Raw genomic sequence first — 18,193 nt, 5'->3', positions numbered from 1 at the left:
TGTGCTTCTTATCTTTCTACTTGGCCATCTTTGTATTGTTGGCGGTATTTCTCTTCACTGTCCCAGGGTGGCTACAGAAGCTCCAAGCATCATGTCGCTTCTTGTGAAAACATGCAAAAGCCAGAAGGAAACGGCAAACTCTCTCCTTTATAATGGAGGAGAATCCTTCCCAGAAGCCACCCAGCAGACTTCCTCTTCTTCCTGGCAGTAGGTCACATAGCCATGGCTGGCTTAAAAGCAGTCTGGGAAAGCAAGGAACAGGCTTGGTGCTTTTGGCTCATTCTGAGGAGGTGGGATTCACCAGGAAGAAAAAAGGAAGAAAGAAATGGTTGATGCTTGAACAATCAATAGTCCAGATACTCTTAACTTATGACACCTGGTGGCTAATGGAAGCTAGACTGCCCTTGAGATTCATTTTAAAATGAGTCCAGCCCTGTGAATCCAATGTTGTTGAAGAAAGGAACATGTCAACTGTAGGGATCCCAGATGACTACATCCCTGAGAGAGATTTTGGTGACAAGGACATTGAATGATGGCTAATGCTCTCCTCTCCTGTTTTTAGGTCAACAGTGATCTCATTTACATTACAGTCAAAAAAGATGGCACTCATGTGGTTGAAAACGTTGATACCACCCACATTGGGAAATTAATTGTGACCAAAGAAGTTGGAGGAGATGGCATAAGGGATATTACTGATACCTACAAATTCCAAGAAGGTAACTTACTGCCACTGAATGAAGATTTCTTTGCCCAAGCTTGTTTGGCACTTCCCCACTGTCACTATGAAATGTGTCCTGCAAAATGAACTATAAACTCTCATGAGGTAAACACACCACATCCACAATTTTCCTTGTAGTTCTCTTTGTTTGTTTGCTCTGAGCAAAATTCCCTTTCACATGGCCTGTGAAAATGATTTGGTTTAAAGTCATGTCTATTTTCATACAATATATAGAATGTATTCTTGCGCACAAAAACATGAAAGAATCTTAACTTCCAATAATAGAAAACATTGTCTAGTATCATTTTAGTTCAATTACAGAAATTTAAACAACCATTCACATTTGTTTAGTACTTTACAAACTATTTTCACATACATTGTCCCACTGAATTATCACAAAAGTCCCTTGAGACAGATAATACAATATTAACAGGACAGTGTAATCTCACTAATTCAGGCCCATTAGGTTGCAGTTATAAAATAATGTTAATGTTAATAATAGTTATTGTGTAGATGGTTTCAAATGGAGCCGTTGAGTTCAAGTCCATTTCAATCAGTACCAGGTGCCTACTCTATGTCTGGAATTGGGTTTGGTGGCAGGGATCCCCATGGTGAGCAGGACCCAGTTTCCATTCCTGGAAAAGTAATAGGATCATCATGCAGAAGGAACTTGGGAAACAAAGAAGGAGGACACTCTGTCCAACCAGGAGATCCAGAAAAAGCAGACTAGGATAAGAAAAGTCACAGACCACAATTAAAGAAATATAGACAAGGGCTTCCAGGCAGTGGGAACATCAATGACTAAAGGCATGGAGGTGTGAAGTAGTGTGTGTTTAGTGTCCTGAAGACATTACTAAGCCATCAGTTCAGAATGCCTAGTGACTGGAGACAAAGCCACCCAAGGTCAGGAGTAGAGAGGAGGTAGAGGAGCTTGGGTGCCTTGATGGAGAATGTGGAGTATATTTTACAAATGATTCACCAGCAGAGGTTCTTAGGAGTGGCATTTATTTTACTGAATGGATAGAAATGACAAGTAATTAGCATATACCTAAATATTCATCAGTATTCCTGAAGTGCTAAGAAGTGCAGAATTTGTTTTAAATATTTTAGACAGTCTCTCTGCTCTTATTTAAAAAAGCAATTTGCACTATAAAGAGAAAGCTTGCTGAATTGAGAACTCTCATGCATTGTATTAGAAATTCAGGATTTTTGTCATCTGAACTAGTGAGATTTTGCTGCATTTCTGAAATGGTTCATTCTTCTCTTCTATTGGTTATCATCCATTGCACAACATAGATACAAAGTTGGGTTTTTTTTTTTCTTTTTGGCTTTTTCCTGAAATGAGAGTTTTTTTCAACCATAAGCACAATGAAACCAAACAAACAAGTAATGCCCTCTTGTAATAGAGTTACAGGCAAAGAGGCCGGGAAAGGAAAACTAAAAGTCCATAGAAAAAGAGAAAGAAACTAGCTGCAATATACACACATTTATTCGCTCATTCATTCAACAACTTGCTATTAACCACCCACCATATTCCCAGCACTATGTAGGAACAAGATGCACAGTCTAGCTGGAGAGATTAGCGGAAGCAAGCCCTCACTGAGTTATGCAGCAGGTGTCTGGAACAGGGGCAGACAGAGAGGGGACTTCCAAGCCAGACTCAGGATCCTGGAGGACATTAGTGATGGGCTCACTGAGACAGAAGGATAAACAGGAATCGGCCAGCTGAAGCATGAGGAGAGAGTTCTCCAGGAAAAGGCAGCCCAGTAGGGACTGTAGATAAACTCCTGGTGTGGAAGAAGTCCTGAGCAGACAGTGTTGAGAGCAAGAGGCAACCCTGCAGGGAGCCATCCAGACAACCAGCTGTCTTGTGTAAACCACACAGCAGCGCACCATTTTCATTAGTTGTCATCTATGGAGGTGGCAGTGAAAGCCAAATCAGGGTCAGATGTCAAAAAAGAAAGGACCCCCTCCCCCCCAGAAAAAGAAAAAAACTCCACAGCAGAGTCAGGGGCTTGACCAGGGGTGGACACAAGATTAAAAGAAATAAAATGTCCCAACTCTGAATGAGAAAGACCTCTGAGGGTCAGGCTTCCAGAATTTGGCAAGAAGGCAAGGCTCAGGGAGGTGGGCGGTGTGGGGGTCTGGTCCAAGCAGAAGAACCCCTAGATCTTCACAGAGAGCTGTAAGAGACTCCCCATCCTGCTTCTGGGCTGGAGTTTGATCCCAGGAGGTTAATTAGCCTCTTACTCAAGAATGGCAGATGCATTTTAAATTCTGACTTTAGGAATGACCAAGTTGGATGCTATTTACAGAAGGATGCAGAGACTGTGCCGGGATCTGGCGGGAAAGACTGAGTGATTATAGACATCGCCACGGGCCCCTAGGAAAGGCTACTGGCATCCATGGTCATGCATTTGTCACTCTGATTCTCATTATTGAATCTCTCATATAATTTCTCTCTCCATAAATGCTGAATGTGGCCACTAAAATGTGGAGATGAATAAAAACAGATAGAAATTATTACCAGATTTAGGAATTAACTATTTTAATTAACTAAATTGTGGAAAGATCATTTTTCACTTGGATGAACTAAAGCTTAATATTAATTTTATACCTCTTTTCAAATATATAAGATTAGGAAACTATAAAATTTTGAAAACCAGAATTCTTAAAACTTGTGTGGCAATCTATCTTCTTTTATGATGGTGTCTGGATCCCATTTCCTTTTTCTTCCATCAATTATTCCCTCTGTCATTCGTATTTTTGTCTCTCCTTCCCTGTTAGCTCCTTCCCATTTGCATTTAAGCAGGATCAAGTGTCACCTGCGTTTAAAAAAAAGTTACGAAATTCTTTTTCAGCAATATATCCCCCACTGAACATACCCTGTTCTTTCTTCCTCTTGGCCTCCGTGGCCAGACATCTTGGAAGAGCTGCCCGCCCTTGGCGCCCTATCAGGGGCCTTTTCTTTTCATTTCATGCCTAGCATACCTCAGTTCTGCTACTGGCAGCAGAACCTTGAAGTTCCTCTTCCCAAGTCTGCCAAGACCCCCTGATCCTGAGGTGAAACAAATGTTTGCAGATCCCTGCTTGCCTCAGCTTCCTGTGAATTTGACACCACGGCTCAGCCCTGGATCTTGAAATTCTCTCTTCCCTCTCTTTGTTCCACTCTGGTTCCATCCCAGCTTACCTGACTCTTTCTTCTATCCCCTTCTGCAACTCTAAACTCCTCTTTTTCCCCCTATCTCTGAAGGTTACTTAGTCTAGGCTCAACCCTTGGGCTTCATTCCTACCCACTTTACATTCTTTCTCCAAGGCTGATGTTAACATTTGCATATCTACCAATCGCCCCCAGCCCAGTCTGTGTCGTTGGCCCAGCTTCTCTGTTCAACTCCACATTCACTTAAGTCTCCCTTAGAAACCTGAAACAGACCCTTCCCGTATGCCACCTTCTCTCACTCCTCCGTTGCCCAGATGTTTCCCCCACTCCCGACCCCAGTGAAGAGAACACAGTCCCCCCCACCCAAGATTTTGCAATGTAGTCAAGCAGCAAACCTTCTAAACGTCCCCTTTGAAATAGTTCAAATTCACCTCCTGTCCTATCTCTATACCATGGCCACGCTCTGAGAATTTAAAGGCATCAGGTGTGGAAAGCCCTTAGCATAGTGCCTGATTCAGAATAAGTGTCCAGTAAGAGTCAGTTTCTGCTCCTGCCAGTAGTTCTATCATTATCACAATACTACTACTCTTAGCTCGGGCTTTGAGTATTTTTCTCCCAGCTACCTGCGGGAGCTTCCCAATTCCACCTTCCCCCCACATCCTCTTTCCTTCTGTCTAATGCATGCATTGCTGCCAAAGTGACATATCTAAAATATAAATTTGAGTCTGCTGCTTAAAAGCCCTTCCTCTCCCCTGTTGCCTGAAGGGCATTCCAATAAGAGCTCGCCAAGCCTCTGCTAGTTGCCTTTAGGGCACCCTCGCTGCACCTCCCGACCACATCCACAGGCATCCCAAGCAGCAGCCAGGAGAGCTGCTGACAGTCATCCACAGAGCCAGGCTGCCACTGTCTTCATGCCCTTGCTCTTACTGTGGAAAGAAAAACCCTTCTGAGAAGACTTCCCGGCCCCCAGTAGGTGTTGAGTCTCTCTCCCATGTTACTCCCCACACGCAAATGTCTGCCCCAGAGTCTATGATGGACACATGTACAGTGATCTCTCTGCACTTGTGTCCAAGACCTGTGAGGGAAGGGCTGTGCTTCTCTTCGGAGCCTAGTACAGTGCCTGGACGTTATAGTGGCTCAACTCGCACCAAATCATCAAATGAATGGTAAGGCAGGTGACACTTTCACAGGTGAACTTACATGCACATCACATGTCCCAAACTGGACTATTTAGTATCTATCATAAAGATGAAAGTTTTGTCTCTGGATAAAAGCAATGTGCCTCTCTGATGTTCTTCTCCATCCTTCAGAGCCTCTGTTCCAGGCTGGATCGTAGGTCCTGGGGACATGTAGATGGGTTCTAGTGGGGAAAATGATGTCATGCAGAGTCAAGTACTGGGAAAAGGACAGAAAACCAGGCAATGTGTCAGTGAGAGCTGAGAGACCTGGGTTCGGGGACACGTTACACAGGGTAATGGAGGGGGGTGCTCTCTGAGAAGGGGACATCTGAGCTAACACCTGAACAATGAGAAGAAACTTCCACAGACATAAAAGGGGGCTTTCATTATATCTGAGCTAATGGAAAGCTGCTTTTGACCTTGCTCCTGGAGGCCACAGAGGAATCTCAAAAAATGTAATCTGGCTTTAGATCATTCTCCCACGGCACTGAATTCATGGCCCTGAATTATGGAAGATGTCAGATCATAAAGCACAACCGCAGAGAGACGGGGATTCTGCAGTGCTCTGGGGAGACCCTGACGTCCCTGCCTCCTACGTGGGCCTGGCTTCCCGCTCACAGGGACGGCTGATCCTCAGAGGGGGGCCAGAGGCACCTCTGTCCATGACCCTATAGAAAGTCTCTCATGGCTCACCACAAGCCTTCCGCAGCCCCTTCTCCTCATTGGGACCAGCTCGGCCTCTCTCCCCACCAAGGTGGCACTCTCTGACCAGGCCCCCGCCGCTGGGGTTCCCCTCCTGCATTTTGCCTAAATGCATATCTGGTGGCCATCCAAAGCAGTAATCAGTAATGCTCTCTCGAGGAGCTGTTTGCCAGGTGCTCTCTGCTAAAACATTTCCCTGAACTTTCCTTTTCATGGCCCCTCATTCCCCTTATTATTATCTCCCTCTTATTGATCTGTAAGCATGTGTGCTAGCCAATGCTTGTCCTAGACCAGTTGTTCCTGGCACATTCTTGCAATCTTGACAATGAGAGAAATTGTTAACACACACACACACACACACACACACACAGAGACACACACACACCACACTCAAGCTTGTTTGCAACACCTATTGTCATTTTCCGTCTTTGCAAAGTACTGGTAGCTGCTGATTCTCGTGCGCATACTCCCTCTAACCTCCTAACAATCCTCTGATGAAGGCACCTTTTTTTTTGTTTTTTACAAATAAGGACATGGATAGTAACAATAGTGCATGCCTTGTAGAGTTGTCTGAGGAGTAAATGAGACAGTGCCAGCACACACTTAAACACAATACCTGTCACATCGTTATCAGTGGTAGATATTGTTATTGGCTTCTTCATCTGCATTGCATCTCATTACTAAGGTAGAAGACATTATTTTAAAGTTAACAAATTTAGAGGCACCTGGATGGCCCAGTTTGTTAAACCCTTGACTTCAGCTCAGGTCATGATCTCACCATTCAGGAGTTTGAGCCCTGCATCGGGCTCTGTGCTGACAGCTCAGAGCCTGGAGCCTGCTTTGGATTCTGTGTCTCCCTGTCTCTCTGTCCCTCCCCAACTCGCACTCTGTTTCTCAAAAATGAATATACGTTAAAATATAATTTTTAAAAATTAATGAATTTAAAAGTTTGCATTTTTATTTCAAAGTGATTTTTTTTTTTTTTTGCTAAACATTTCCATGACTAGTTTTCACAAGTCAAAGAATTTGCCTCTGTGTCTTCCACGATGCACAAAGATACACCCAAAGGTAGTCAGGTGGTAAAGAGAATAATGACTATCTTTCCATACCTCCTCAAGCCCTGTCCCCTCAAGCCAAGCATTTTGTCCAGGGCTCTGTAAGGAAATATCAGCCCAGCTGAGCCAAGAGGAGCAAACCCTAAGGCTTGACTTGTACCTGTATGTTTTGTTTCCACACCTGCACAAAGCTATTGTTTGATTCTTCCAGAACTTACCCCTTTTCCTCCCTGCCCCACCCCCGCCTTCATCTCCTCCCCCGCCACCTTGGAAATGCCAACAGAAGACATTTACCTAAAAACAGCACACACATCTCAAACTGCATTAGAAAATATGGTGCACCACCAGATGCCAATAGGTGTCCCTCAAAACAAATGTGTTCAGTGTCAGATGAATTTGGGAAGTCTTGGTTAAATAAGTCTCCTCACCTTAGGGCTCAATCTCAGAACCTCTGACAGGCTCTAACGAACACAGTGAACATCCAGAGGCACTAGAGAACCCAGTGCTCCCCACGGGAGATTGGTCTTAGAGCCCTTTGGCAGGGAAGGCTTGTTAACAATTGGTCATGTCTGAGTGGATGGGGCCGTGCACTGCTTGGGAAAAGTGATCTCTGCACTCTTTCGGGGCCACATGGCACCAGGGGAAGGAGTAGAGGGCAGAATGGCAGCTGCCCAGGGGTCAGCTCAGCAGGAGCAAAGGGGAGAGACCCAAGTGGAAAGAGAGAAGAGGAGTACAGGTCTTACCAGAAAGATCCATGAATAGGAGAAAACTCGTATAGCACCAGCTGGAGTGGTTAGATGTAGCTACTGCCAAAATCTTTACTTAGAGATCCCCAAATTCTAGCTAGGATTTGGGGAGAGAAGCAAATTGATGCCACTATTTGAGAAGAGGTAGATTGTGCCAGTCTACCTGCTGAACCCTGTAGTAGCAGCACTGGGGAAACAGCCCTTAGAGCAAGTCTGTTAGCATCCCCCTTGCAGGTAAGCCCTGGTCATGCCACCTAACTCAGCAGCCTGGGCAGACCAGAACTCTGACTTTGCAGAATTGGTAACATAGGAATAATGGTGACACACCTGTCTTGAAGGGCAGTTGTGTGGCTTATGGAGGCTACCCAGCAAGGACAACACTGTCTGTTTATTAATTTCTCTTTGATGGATTGCATTTATTTTTTTCCTATGATTATCTCTGCCTCTTTCCTAGGCCAAGAAGAAGAGAGGCTGGCTCTAGAAACTGCACTGATGTATGGGGCTAAAAAGTCCCTCAACACAGAAGGCATTGTCAAACCAAGGTCTGACGTGGACATGGATTTTGAAGTGGAGAAAGCCGTGCTGGGAAGAGACTTCAAGCTCACCATCACCTTCCAGAACAACAGCCCCAACCGTTACACCCTCTCAGCCTATCTCTCAGGCAACATTGTCTTCTACACGGGAGTCTCCAAGACAGAATTCAAGAAGGAGACATTTGAAGTGACGCTGGAGCCCATGTCCTGTAAGCTAATGAGGGGGCTCTTCTCCTTGGGAATTGTTCTCTGCCTCCCTGTCTGTCTTGGTGGTATCACTCATTAATAACTTCCAAAGTTAAAATCCTGTCCCAGAGCTCAGGAGCATGAACCACATGGGAGAATCCCTTTCTCCCAGGGGGGCCTCAAATGTCACCTTCACCTCTCATGCATAGAAGTGAATACTGAGGGGTGCCTGATTGGCTCAGTCAGTTAAGCCTCCAACTCTTGATTTCAGCTCAGGTCATGATCTCACAGTTTGTGAGTTCAAGCCCCACATCAGGCTTTGGGCTGGCAACAAGGAGCCTGCTTAGGGTTCTTTATCTCTCTCTCTCACTCTCTCTCTCTCTCTGTCATTCTCACTCTCTGTCAATAAATATTTAAAAATTTAAAAAAAAGAAGAGAACACCAAAATTTTCAAAGCCTAGAGCCCCATGAGTCATGAGAATTAAATGTAATTTCTTGTTACTTGAAGTGTGGGTCGAGGACCTGAAACATCAGCATCCCCTGGGAGGTGGTTGGAAATGCAGACCCTTAGGCCCCACCCCACATCTGTCAAACCAGGATCTACATTTTAACAAGATCCCAAAGGGATTTTAGTGCCCAGGAAAGTTTGTGACGCACAGGTGTCAGACAGCAGGCCACCCACTGGTAACTCTCCCTGAGTCAGGTAAAGTTTTGCAGGCTACCCCAGTAGGAATGATGTGTTTTGCTTTACCATTTAGGAGGCAGGAGGTCTAAGCTCTGCAGACAGGCCATTTCTGAAAACTCATCTGCTGATGTATAGGGACAGCGATGAGCCCACCCTTGAGAGAGGATGCTAGAGACCCAGGATGTGCTGTCCAGGAGCCTTTGAAGGGTTTTGTTCTCTCTGCTGCCTCTTCTGGGATCTCTTTCTCATCCTTGATCCTAGCCAGCCTCCCTCAAATGCATGGCCTTCCAAAGCATCTCCTTCACTGTAAAAGTTCAGAATATTTTAAGCAGGATTGGGCTGGACAGGCTCCAGCTTGCATTGGAGGTTGCAATTTCAACCAGTCTTAAATAGTACCCATTTCTTGGGGTACTAGTATTTAGGGGGCACAAAAGTTGGTCACATGACTGGTAGAATCAGGAAAACCTGGTCTCTAGGCCAAGCATGTCGAATTAGAGCAGGCTAGAAAGGACCTGAACGCTTCAAGGCACTAGATTTCTGTTGACCTGACATATGGCCCAGAAAATGAAAAAAAAAAAATTAAAGGTGAACAAATAATAAGTTTTTACAACATGGAGGCAAGCAAGACTAATATGCACCCCCAACCCCAGACAACCAACTCATACACCCAATTGTTTTCAAGCTTTCTAGATTCACCAGTTGTCCCAAGCCGCTGTGAATATACCCTTCTGAGGCTTTAGAAAGACAGCCCCAGGAAAGTGGGGAACTGTTCTGAAAAATCCTAATTCCAAGACTGAGCTATTCCATAGCTGTAATAATGTGGCTAACAATTAGGAAATCACCATAGTATTTGGGGGCGGTGGGGGGTAAAACTGGGAGATCTAGCACTTTTCCTATATCCCTCGAGGTAGGGAAGGTAATTATTAATGAAAAGAGTAGTCAGTATAAAGGACTCAAGAGAACAGGCATCCCAATTGGTTAGAACAGGCAGACACAGTGGAGTTTACAGAAACTGGATCTTGAAATTAGGTAAATAGAGATTTAGGTAAATCGAGACTACCTCACCTACCAGCTGTGTGTCCTGAGGCAAGTTACTTAAGTGATCTGATCAGAGCTCTTCTGTTCCTGGGAACAATACCACCCACATCACAGGGTTGTAGATTCATTCCCCAAACCTTTATTTCATGCTGAATGTCTAGATACTGTTTTGGAGGCACAGCAGTGAGCACAACAGAAGTGCCTACCCTCATGGAATTTGTGGTCTTAAGGGAGTGAACAATAAACAAACAAGTACTATATAGTATGATTATGCATATAATAGGAAAATATAAAACAGGGTAAAGCAGGGTGAGGGATGAAGGGGATGCTGTGTGGGTAGGGTGACCAGGGAAAACCTCTCTAACCAGGTAACATTTAACAGAAACCTGACAGAAGGAAAGGAGCAAGCTTTGCAGCCAGAAAAAAACTGTGAATGCAAAGGCCCTGAGGCCAGAGCATGTCTGATGTGTTCAACGAGTAGGCAGGAAGCTGGAGTTGGGAGCAAAGGTGGCCAGAGAAGAGTGGTGGGTGTAGATTATGTAAATAACTGTGAGCCCTTGTGAGGACTTTAGCTTTGATTCCAGGAGCCCATAGAGGGTTTTGAGCAGAAATGAGGCATGATCTCAGTCAGGTTTAACTATGCACCATCCTTTTCCCACTTCACGGGAGACCCAGAGCTCCATCTTCTTCCCCTTTTCTCCCTAATCCTATGAGATAAGAAGCTTATATGATTTCTTAGGCTAGAATGGCATGATCCATTAACCCTCTCAGTCATTGATCTAGGGACAGCTGGCCAGGTGGCATTGGCTGTAGGCAATAGGTTGCATACTGCAATTTAAAATAAATTTCAATAAAATAAAATAAAATAAAACAAAATAAAATAAAATAGTATAAAATAAAATAAATTGCAGTATATTGCAAAATGCCACTTGACTCTAGACCTTGATCAAGCAAGTCAGAGTACAGTCCCAGGAGGCTGTGTTACAAAGAAAGTTTTCCAAGTAGAATGGGAGGCATACTTTCCAGATTGATGATTAAAGAGAATGTGTGGGCTAGAATCAGCTTGGAAGATTTGAATAAGTTAAACCTTCCAGTACCTTCAAAGGTGCTATCATTTCCACTTGGCTATATTTAGTTTTCTTTGCTTTTTGGAAAAAGAGATGAGGCAGCTCCTGTCTGTGTCTCCCTTGGCTTTCCCCAGACACAGTAAATGATATTGGCAGGATCCCAGCTCCACCACTCATAGAATGAAAACCTATTCTTCTTTCTCTTGCCACGTTTAATAAACTTTATCTAGAACAATTTCTTGTGCAGTGGCAAAACACAGCACTTATATAACATACTATTTCAGGAGCACTGTTCTCTGGGGCTTGGAAGCACAGCCCAGTTTCCTTAGTGCTATGATTTAGAGAATGTTCCAGCCCCAGAGAATAATGCCCTGGTGCCAACATTATAAAGGTAGCCAAAGCCACCGTTAAGATTGGTAGAAAGAAGTCAGGCACATCTCGCCTGCCTAAAGGAACCCAGTGGTCAAACACAGCCCTCCAGTAATAATTAGAAGGAGTCCATTTTTTTTTTTATTATTATTACTGGAGGCAGCTAGAGACAAAATGCATGTTCTTCAAGGCATACCATTTTGCCACTGCATGCATCCAGATCTGGGGGAGTGAAAAAGAGGCCCTTTGTGTTCATCTGAGGTTGTAGCCAGTCAAGGGGTGGAGTCTTATGTGTCTGGACAATTAATTACCAGGGGAGCCATAGAGGAAGTAGGATCCAGGCTCAGACCCAAAGAAGACAATATGAATGGGTCATTCAAAAAAGCAGAATTCAAGGGCCAAGGTCAAGCCAAGGTCATAGATTCTAAAGGCTGATTCTAAATGGAATAGGACTGGCCCAGAAAACCTAGCCACACTGTTTAGTACTTGTCTGAGATGGACCAATACATTCTAGTAACTCGGCATAGCCTAGGGGAGGGTTTCTCAGCCCGGATACCACTACCATTTCAGGCTGTTGTGGGGGCTATTGTGTGCATTATAGGATATTTTGCAGAATCCTTGGCCTCTACCCACTAGATGTTGGTAGCAATCCCCAGTTGTGACAACCAAAAATGTCTCCAGACATTACTAATCATTCCCTTAGGGGCAAAGTTACCCCCAGTTGACAACCACTGGCCTAGAATGACCAACCTGTCCAACTTACTAGGAATTGCATGGGTTCCAGGGTGCAGGACTTTCCGTTTTAAGATTGAGACTGTCCACCCTAATTCTGCCCTAACTCCACCCCTTCTGTTAGAACCTCCTTCCTATCTCTGGGAGCTTCTCAAAGCTGAATATGTGTCCTATGGACACTTATTCAAATGCAGATCCTAATTCAGTAAGCTGGGGTGGGTTCAAAGAACCTGCTTCTCTAATGAGCTACCAGGTGGGGCGCCTGGGTGGCGCAGTCGGTTAAGCGTCCGACTTCAGCCAGGTCACGATCTCGCGGTCCGTGAGTTCGAGCCCCGCGTCGGGCTCTGGGCTGATGGCTCAGAGCCTGGAGCCTGTTTCCGATTCTGTGTCTCCCTCTCTCTCTGCCCCTCCCCTGTTCATGCTCTGTCTCTCTCTGTCCCAAAAATAAATAAACGTTGAAAAAAAAAAAAATCTAATGAGCTACCAGGTGACAGCTGTGCTTCTGGGCTGCAGACCACACTGAGCAGCAAGCAGCTGCACTGGAAGGGCCATACCTTCTGGTAACCTGAGGCTTCTATAGAGCTGATTCCGTGGGGATCCTCTGGGGGGTTGCTGGAGCAGTGCCTCCCCACCCCACCTGCACATTAAAGTCAACTGTCCTGGAACATTTAAAATAATGCCTGGGCCTCAGCCCCCCAAACTCTGATTTAATTGGTCTGTGGTGGGACTCAGCAGGGCAGGTTTTTAAATGTCCGCAGGTGATTGTGATCTGCAACCAGGATTGAGAACTGCAGTCAGAGGCTCAAGACCATCACAGCACCTTCTCATCCATGAAGAGACTTTGACATAGATGATGAGCATGGCCTGATGTACCCTCGCCTGTGGGATGACAAGTCAGGGGGCCTTCCCTGTGCCCTGGCTCACCCCAAACAGAGTCCTGTCCTCATTTCAGATTTCTTCAACTGGGGACTGTCCCTTGCACTTCAAGTATGGAGCATGGGAATCATTCCTTTCAATAACTTCCACAAGGAGAAGGAATCTTGGGCCAAAGGCAGACATAAGGCAGGGAAGCAGTGGTGGAGATGTTCAATTCCGTAAACCTTTACAGAGCCTGTGTTCTGGGAGTGGGGATGGGGGCGTGAGCCACCCGTTTCCCCGTTGGGCCTGCCTGCTGAGCTGATAACACAAAAGTGGCCTTTGCTCTCTTGAATCCTGGGCAGTGGCAAATGAGAATGATAGAGAAAGTGGGCAATGCTGCCAAACAGAACCTCACTGTTTTACTCAGAACCACAGGAGAGTATTCCTGTCCTCAGCCCGGATGGTGAGCAGAAGGGATCCCAGACCACCCCTCCCCCATTTTCCAAATGCCCTCCTCACTGGCCTGTCCTCAACACCTGAAAGCTAACAGCAGTGACTTGAGGAAACAAGGATTTGGCACAGAGGTCTTTTAAGTTGCAAATAGAAAGGGGGTGGGAGAGAGCTGAATGCCTAGGGTAAAAACTGGTTTCAAAGGCTTCTTTCTCTTAAATAGAAAAATCATGTCAGATTGGTACATAAAAGGCTGGAAAGAAAATGTGGAGCACTACAAGGGAAGGGTTTAAGTAGTTGACAGTTTTGCTTAACGGTGGCCTATGGCCTATGAGATATTTCTTGTTGTATGAAGTGGCCTTGGGTTTCACTACTCCACATCTGCCATCTTGATATTGTCCTTGGTCAGCTCAAAGCAGCCCCAGTTAAAACCCCTTGGTCTTTGACTTTAAACATCTCTGTCGCAGCTTTGCGTTTCTACAACAGCAAAACCACTGTTGGGAGCAAATCGGCTCATTTTCTCTAGTAAGGCTTACTGAATATTAAGTTTTCTAGCACATTCCTGTTTTACCTGAGAAGCAGGAGGTTTTGTCCTTGATTGACTCTGTTCCATTTGCCCCTGACCTTTGCTGTGCTTCTGGTGGATGCTGGGCTAGTATGGGAAAGATGGGGCACTTGGGGCAAGTCAAGCAGGTCTCACTCCGGGCCTAATGCTCTGTATGTTTGTTTCTCCCCCGCCAGTCAAGAAACAGGAAGTGCTGATCAGAGCAGGCGAGTACATGAGCCAGCTGCTAGAGCAAGGGTTCCTGCACTTCTTTGTCACAGCGCGTGTCAGTGAGACCAGGGACGTTCTGGCCAAGCAGAAATCCACCGTGCTGGCGATCCCCAAGCTCATCATCAAGGTCAGTTTTACCATCTCAGATAAGGGAGAAGGAAAGGTTGTTGATCAGACAACTAGGCTTAGTGCATGTGTGTGTGTGTGTGTGTGTGTGTGTGTGTGTGAATGTCCTGCTCTCAAAAAAAAAAAAAAAAAAAACATGAGGAGGGGTGAGCTAAGCTCCTCCTGTTCTTTGAAAGAAGTAAACTGCCCTATATATAGACACACACATAGAACACTTTTCTCTCCTCTCCAGATTTAAATATATAGATGTGGCTGCAGATATAAATATAACCTATGGGTATAAACATACTTGTGGAGGAAGATAAAGATGTGTAATGGATACAGATAGAATTTCAGTGTCTCCAGAATAAAGTGGGTCAGGCGTGGCATGAAATGGAAACCACTGGGATCATCTCCCACCTGTGTTGGGGCAGTAATGTTGTTCATGGAGATATAACTGTATACTGTAGAATGCACACACTGAGATGTCAGCTTGGTGATGATGACTTTTTATATATGTATACACCTTGCAACCACTAGTCAGATAAAGGCATAGAGGATTCCCAAAATCCCAAAAAGTTCCATCCTCATGTCTTTTCCAGTCAATAACCCCCCCACCCCCCACCCACCAAGACAACCACCTTTCTGACTTCTGTCACCATAGGGTTAGTTTGACTGTTTGGCTACTAGTTTTAATGTTGTCTCTCCATTTACCACCAGAAATCTCTGCCCAAGTGGTTCAAAGGAATTTGGCAGAGGAGGGCTGAGGATGGGTGGGAATGGAAAACAAATGTAGCAACCTAGTCGCTCCCTCTTTTGGGGGAGCACTGGCAGCATCTGTAACCACATCCTGAGACACCTTCCTGCCCTATGAGCAGAAATCCACGCCTCCATCCATGTCCTTGGAGTATGACACCATTTGTGAGCCTTACCCAGGGATTAGAGGCCTTCCCAAGTTGCTGAAGAACATTTTTCCTGAAGTGATTAAAAGAGTTAGCACAGGTCTTAAGCTTCATTCTTCTAAAGTGATAGTCAAAGTTTACCAAGTTGTGCATATTTTAAATGCCCCTAAAGGTGGTGGGGGAGGGGAGGTAGCACTCCTTGTGTCTTATGAATCACTTGCTGTGAATCATTTGTAAAGCTAATGACTATCCTGTAGCATTCAGTGGGGCTGTCACTGAGTCTTGGCACCCGTGTGGATGGCACTTGAGGACTGTGACATGAGTCACCCTAGGCGGCTCATCCAAACACAGACCCATCATGCCCATTGAGACAGAGAGCCCAGGCCCTTCATTTCAAGGAAGGCTTAAGTCATCACGTGTCTTTGAGCCTTTCCACTCAGGCACCACCCACAGCGGTCTGTCACAGCACCATCCAGGAAAGAGGCCTTAGGAGACAGAGGGAAAATGAGTGTGTGTAGAGTCTGCAGGCAGAAGAGGAAACAAATGCATGGAGGGGTAGCAGAGGGCTCCTCCAGAGGTGTGTCAGTGCTGTGATAACACAAAATCAGTAGCATCAGGTGCTGGTGCATAACCAGGGCGGGGCCCCCCTCCCATGGCAGGTGCTCCCTCGGGGGCAGGGCCGCGTGCTCCGCTTCATTATGAACCCATGCCCTGTGCCTGTGAAGGGGCTCAGGAGGAGCCCCTCCAAGCTGTGGAACCCTCACACCACAGCATAAGATAGAATTTAATTGCACTGCTGCCAATAAACTGGATGTATAAAGGCAACTAATCCTTTTCGTCTTTTAGACATTATTTTTTTAAGTTTATTTATTTATTTTGAGAAAGGGAGAGAGAGCATTAGTGGGGGAGGGGCAGAGAGAGAGAATCCCAAGCAGGTTCCACAACACCAAGGCAGAGCCCGATGCAGGGCTCAAACTCACCAACCATGAGATCATGACCTGAGCTGAAATCCAGAGTCAGATGTTCAACCAACAGAGCCACGCAGGTGCCCCAATCTTTTAGACATTATTTCTGTGAAGGATTATTTGTTGGCTATCTTCTGGGTTGACTTAAAAAGCAATGTGATGGAAATGCCTTCTGCCACAAGTTGAGTGACCTGGGCAGGGCAAGTGTCCTTTAAAAGAGTTGCAGGGTCAGTTTTCCTTTTAATTTTTATTTCCAGAAAGGGATGGGGGATGCTGTTCCTGGAGGAAACTTATTTAGAGGCAGGGTCATTGAACCAGGACTCCAGCATGAACGAGATGGAAATCCTGGTTCCCGTCCAGTGCTATTTGTGCAGGAAAGGAGGCAGGAGCAGCTTCACATCAGCTGCCCCTAAACCACTAACCTATTACCATATCAGCCCCAAGGATGCACTAAATCCAAGCAAGGGAAGAGGTGCTCCTGGATAAAGCACCATACGCTAAAAGCCATCCAAATGTCCCTGAGCTGTGAGAGGCCCTGGTTCCAGAAACTCTGGCTCACAGGCCTGGGCCCTAGGATGCTGCTTAGCCTACTGGAGAAATAAAATACGGAGTTGTGTGTCCAGGTAGCCATTCCTACCCTGAGAGTGACCAACAGAGGGAAAGAGGACACAGAGAACAGGAGAGAAGGGGGGAACAGGAGAGAGGGAGAGAGGAGAGAAGAGGAGAGGAGAGGAGAGGAGAGGAGAGGAGAGGAGAGGAGAGGAGAGGAGAGGAGGCAGAGGGGAGAGGAGAAAGAAAATGTTATGTTGAAACATTGCCCAGGAGACCTCAGGGAGAGGGGTTAGACAATTTGTCTAAAGCAGGAGTTGGCAAGGGAGTCAAACACCATGAAAGCACAAAAGCACAATGGCTCAGGGGTCCACAATTACTTAGGACACATGTTCCCAAATTCTAGGAAAAATCTAGAACCCTTTGTTGATCTCTTTGAGCCTGGATCAGGCCCAGAGCAGACAGACTTTCTCAAAGTCACTGTGATGAATATGCTGGGCACAGGGTGATACCACATGAGATGCAAAGGGTTAGGAGGACATGACTGTCCAGCCCATCCAGTTTCATTTGGGACACCAGCATATGGTGATGACAATGACAGCAGCTAGGAACCACTGATCTCTAGATTATTGTACTTCTCTTGTATTATATTAGTTAATCTTCATGACCATCCTATGAGGTGGGTATCATTGCAGTCCCCATTTTATAGATGAGAAAACAGAGGCCCCAGGGGGGTGGTAGCATCTTAGTAAAAGGGCTCTGGAGCCAAATTCTCTGAGATCAAACCTGCTTCTCATCTGTGTGAGCCTGGACATGTCACTTAATCTATCACAGCTTCTGTTTTCTCCTCTGCACTAGAGCCGTGCTCACCTCATAGATCGTTGTGTGTGTGTAATGAGTTGATGGATACCTAAGTCCCATGCAGAGTAAACACTGAGCATCTGGGGGCATTGTTAGTATGGTTGCCATTCTGTCCATAAAGGACTTGCCCATGATCACGTGCTGATCAGGGAAGGAGTGGAATTTTTCTGACCATGCAGATAACCACAAGGCTACACTGCTCTCACATGGGAACTTCCACGGAAAGTGCCTGCCTTAACAAAGGGTCTGTGTTCTTCAGGGAAAGAGAGATCACATTGGGTTGAGGCATCAAAACTCAAGGCTGCAGAACAATAGGCCATCCTCAAGGAATGGATAACATCTCAAGCAACAAGCAAGGAGAGAGATGGACAGCCCATGGAAAGAGCTAGAGGCCTGCCTTGACTGGAGTCGAGGGTGGCAACAGGAGACTAGTGAAGATAAACCTAGAAAGGCAGCTCAGAGTCATTTTTGCCTGAGAATTTATAATAGGCTGTGAACAGAAGCTCCAGTGAAGATTCCAGAGCATGAATGTAACATTATTGTCAGCTCTGCCCTCCCA

General features: G+C 45.7%; 1 protein-coding gene across 3 annotated transcripts in view; it reads left to right on the top strand.

Annotated features, from left to right (window-relative positions):
- Positions 1-18,193, top strand: part of F13A1 (coagulation factor XIII A chain) — a 165,805-nt gene that overhangs the window by 127,840 nt on the left and 19,772 nt on the right. For all 3 annotated transcript variants that reach the window (XM_047102950.1, XM_047102948.1, XM_047102949.1), the window contains 3 exons: positions 563-716; positions 8,014-8,301; positions 14,219-14,379. In XM_047102950.1, coding sequence (XP_046958906.1) covers positions 563-716; positions 8,014-8,301; positions 14,219-14,379 — 603 coding nt within the window. The remainder of the gene's footprint in view (positions 1-562; positions 717-8,013; positions 8,302-14,218; positions 14,380-18,193) is intronic.

This window comes from Lynx rufus, unplaced genomic scaffold (genome assembly GCF_022079265.1).
Source record: "Lynx rufus isolate CCGP_SWC_20201006 ecotype Redwood Valley unplaced genomic scaffold, mLynRuf1.p SCAF_6, whole genome shotgun sequence".
NCBI lineage: Eukaryota > Metazoa > Chordata > Mammalia > Carnivora > Felidae > Lynx > Lynx rufus.
This window is presented reverse-complemented; position numbering and strand designations above follow the sequence as displayed.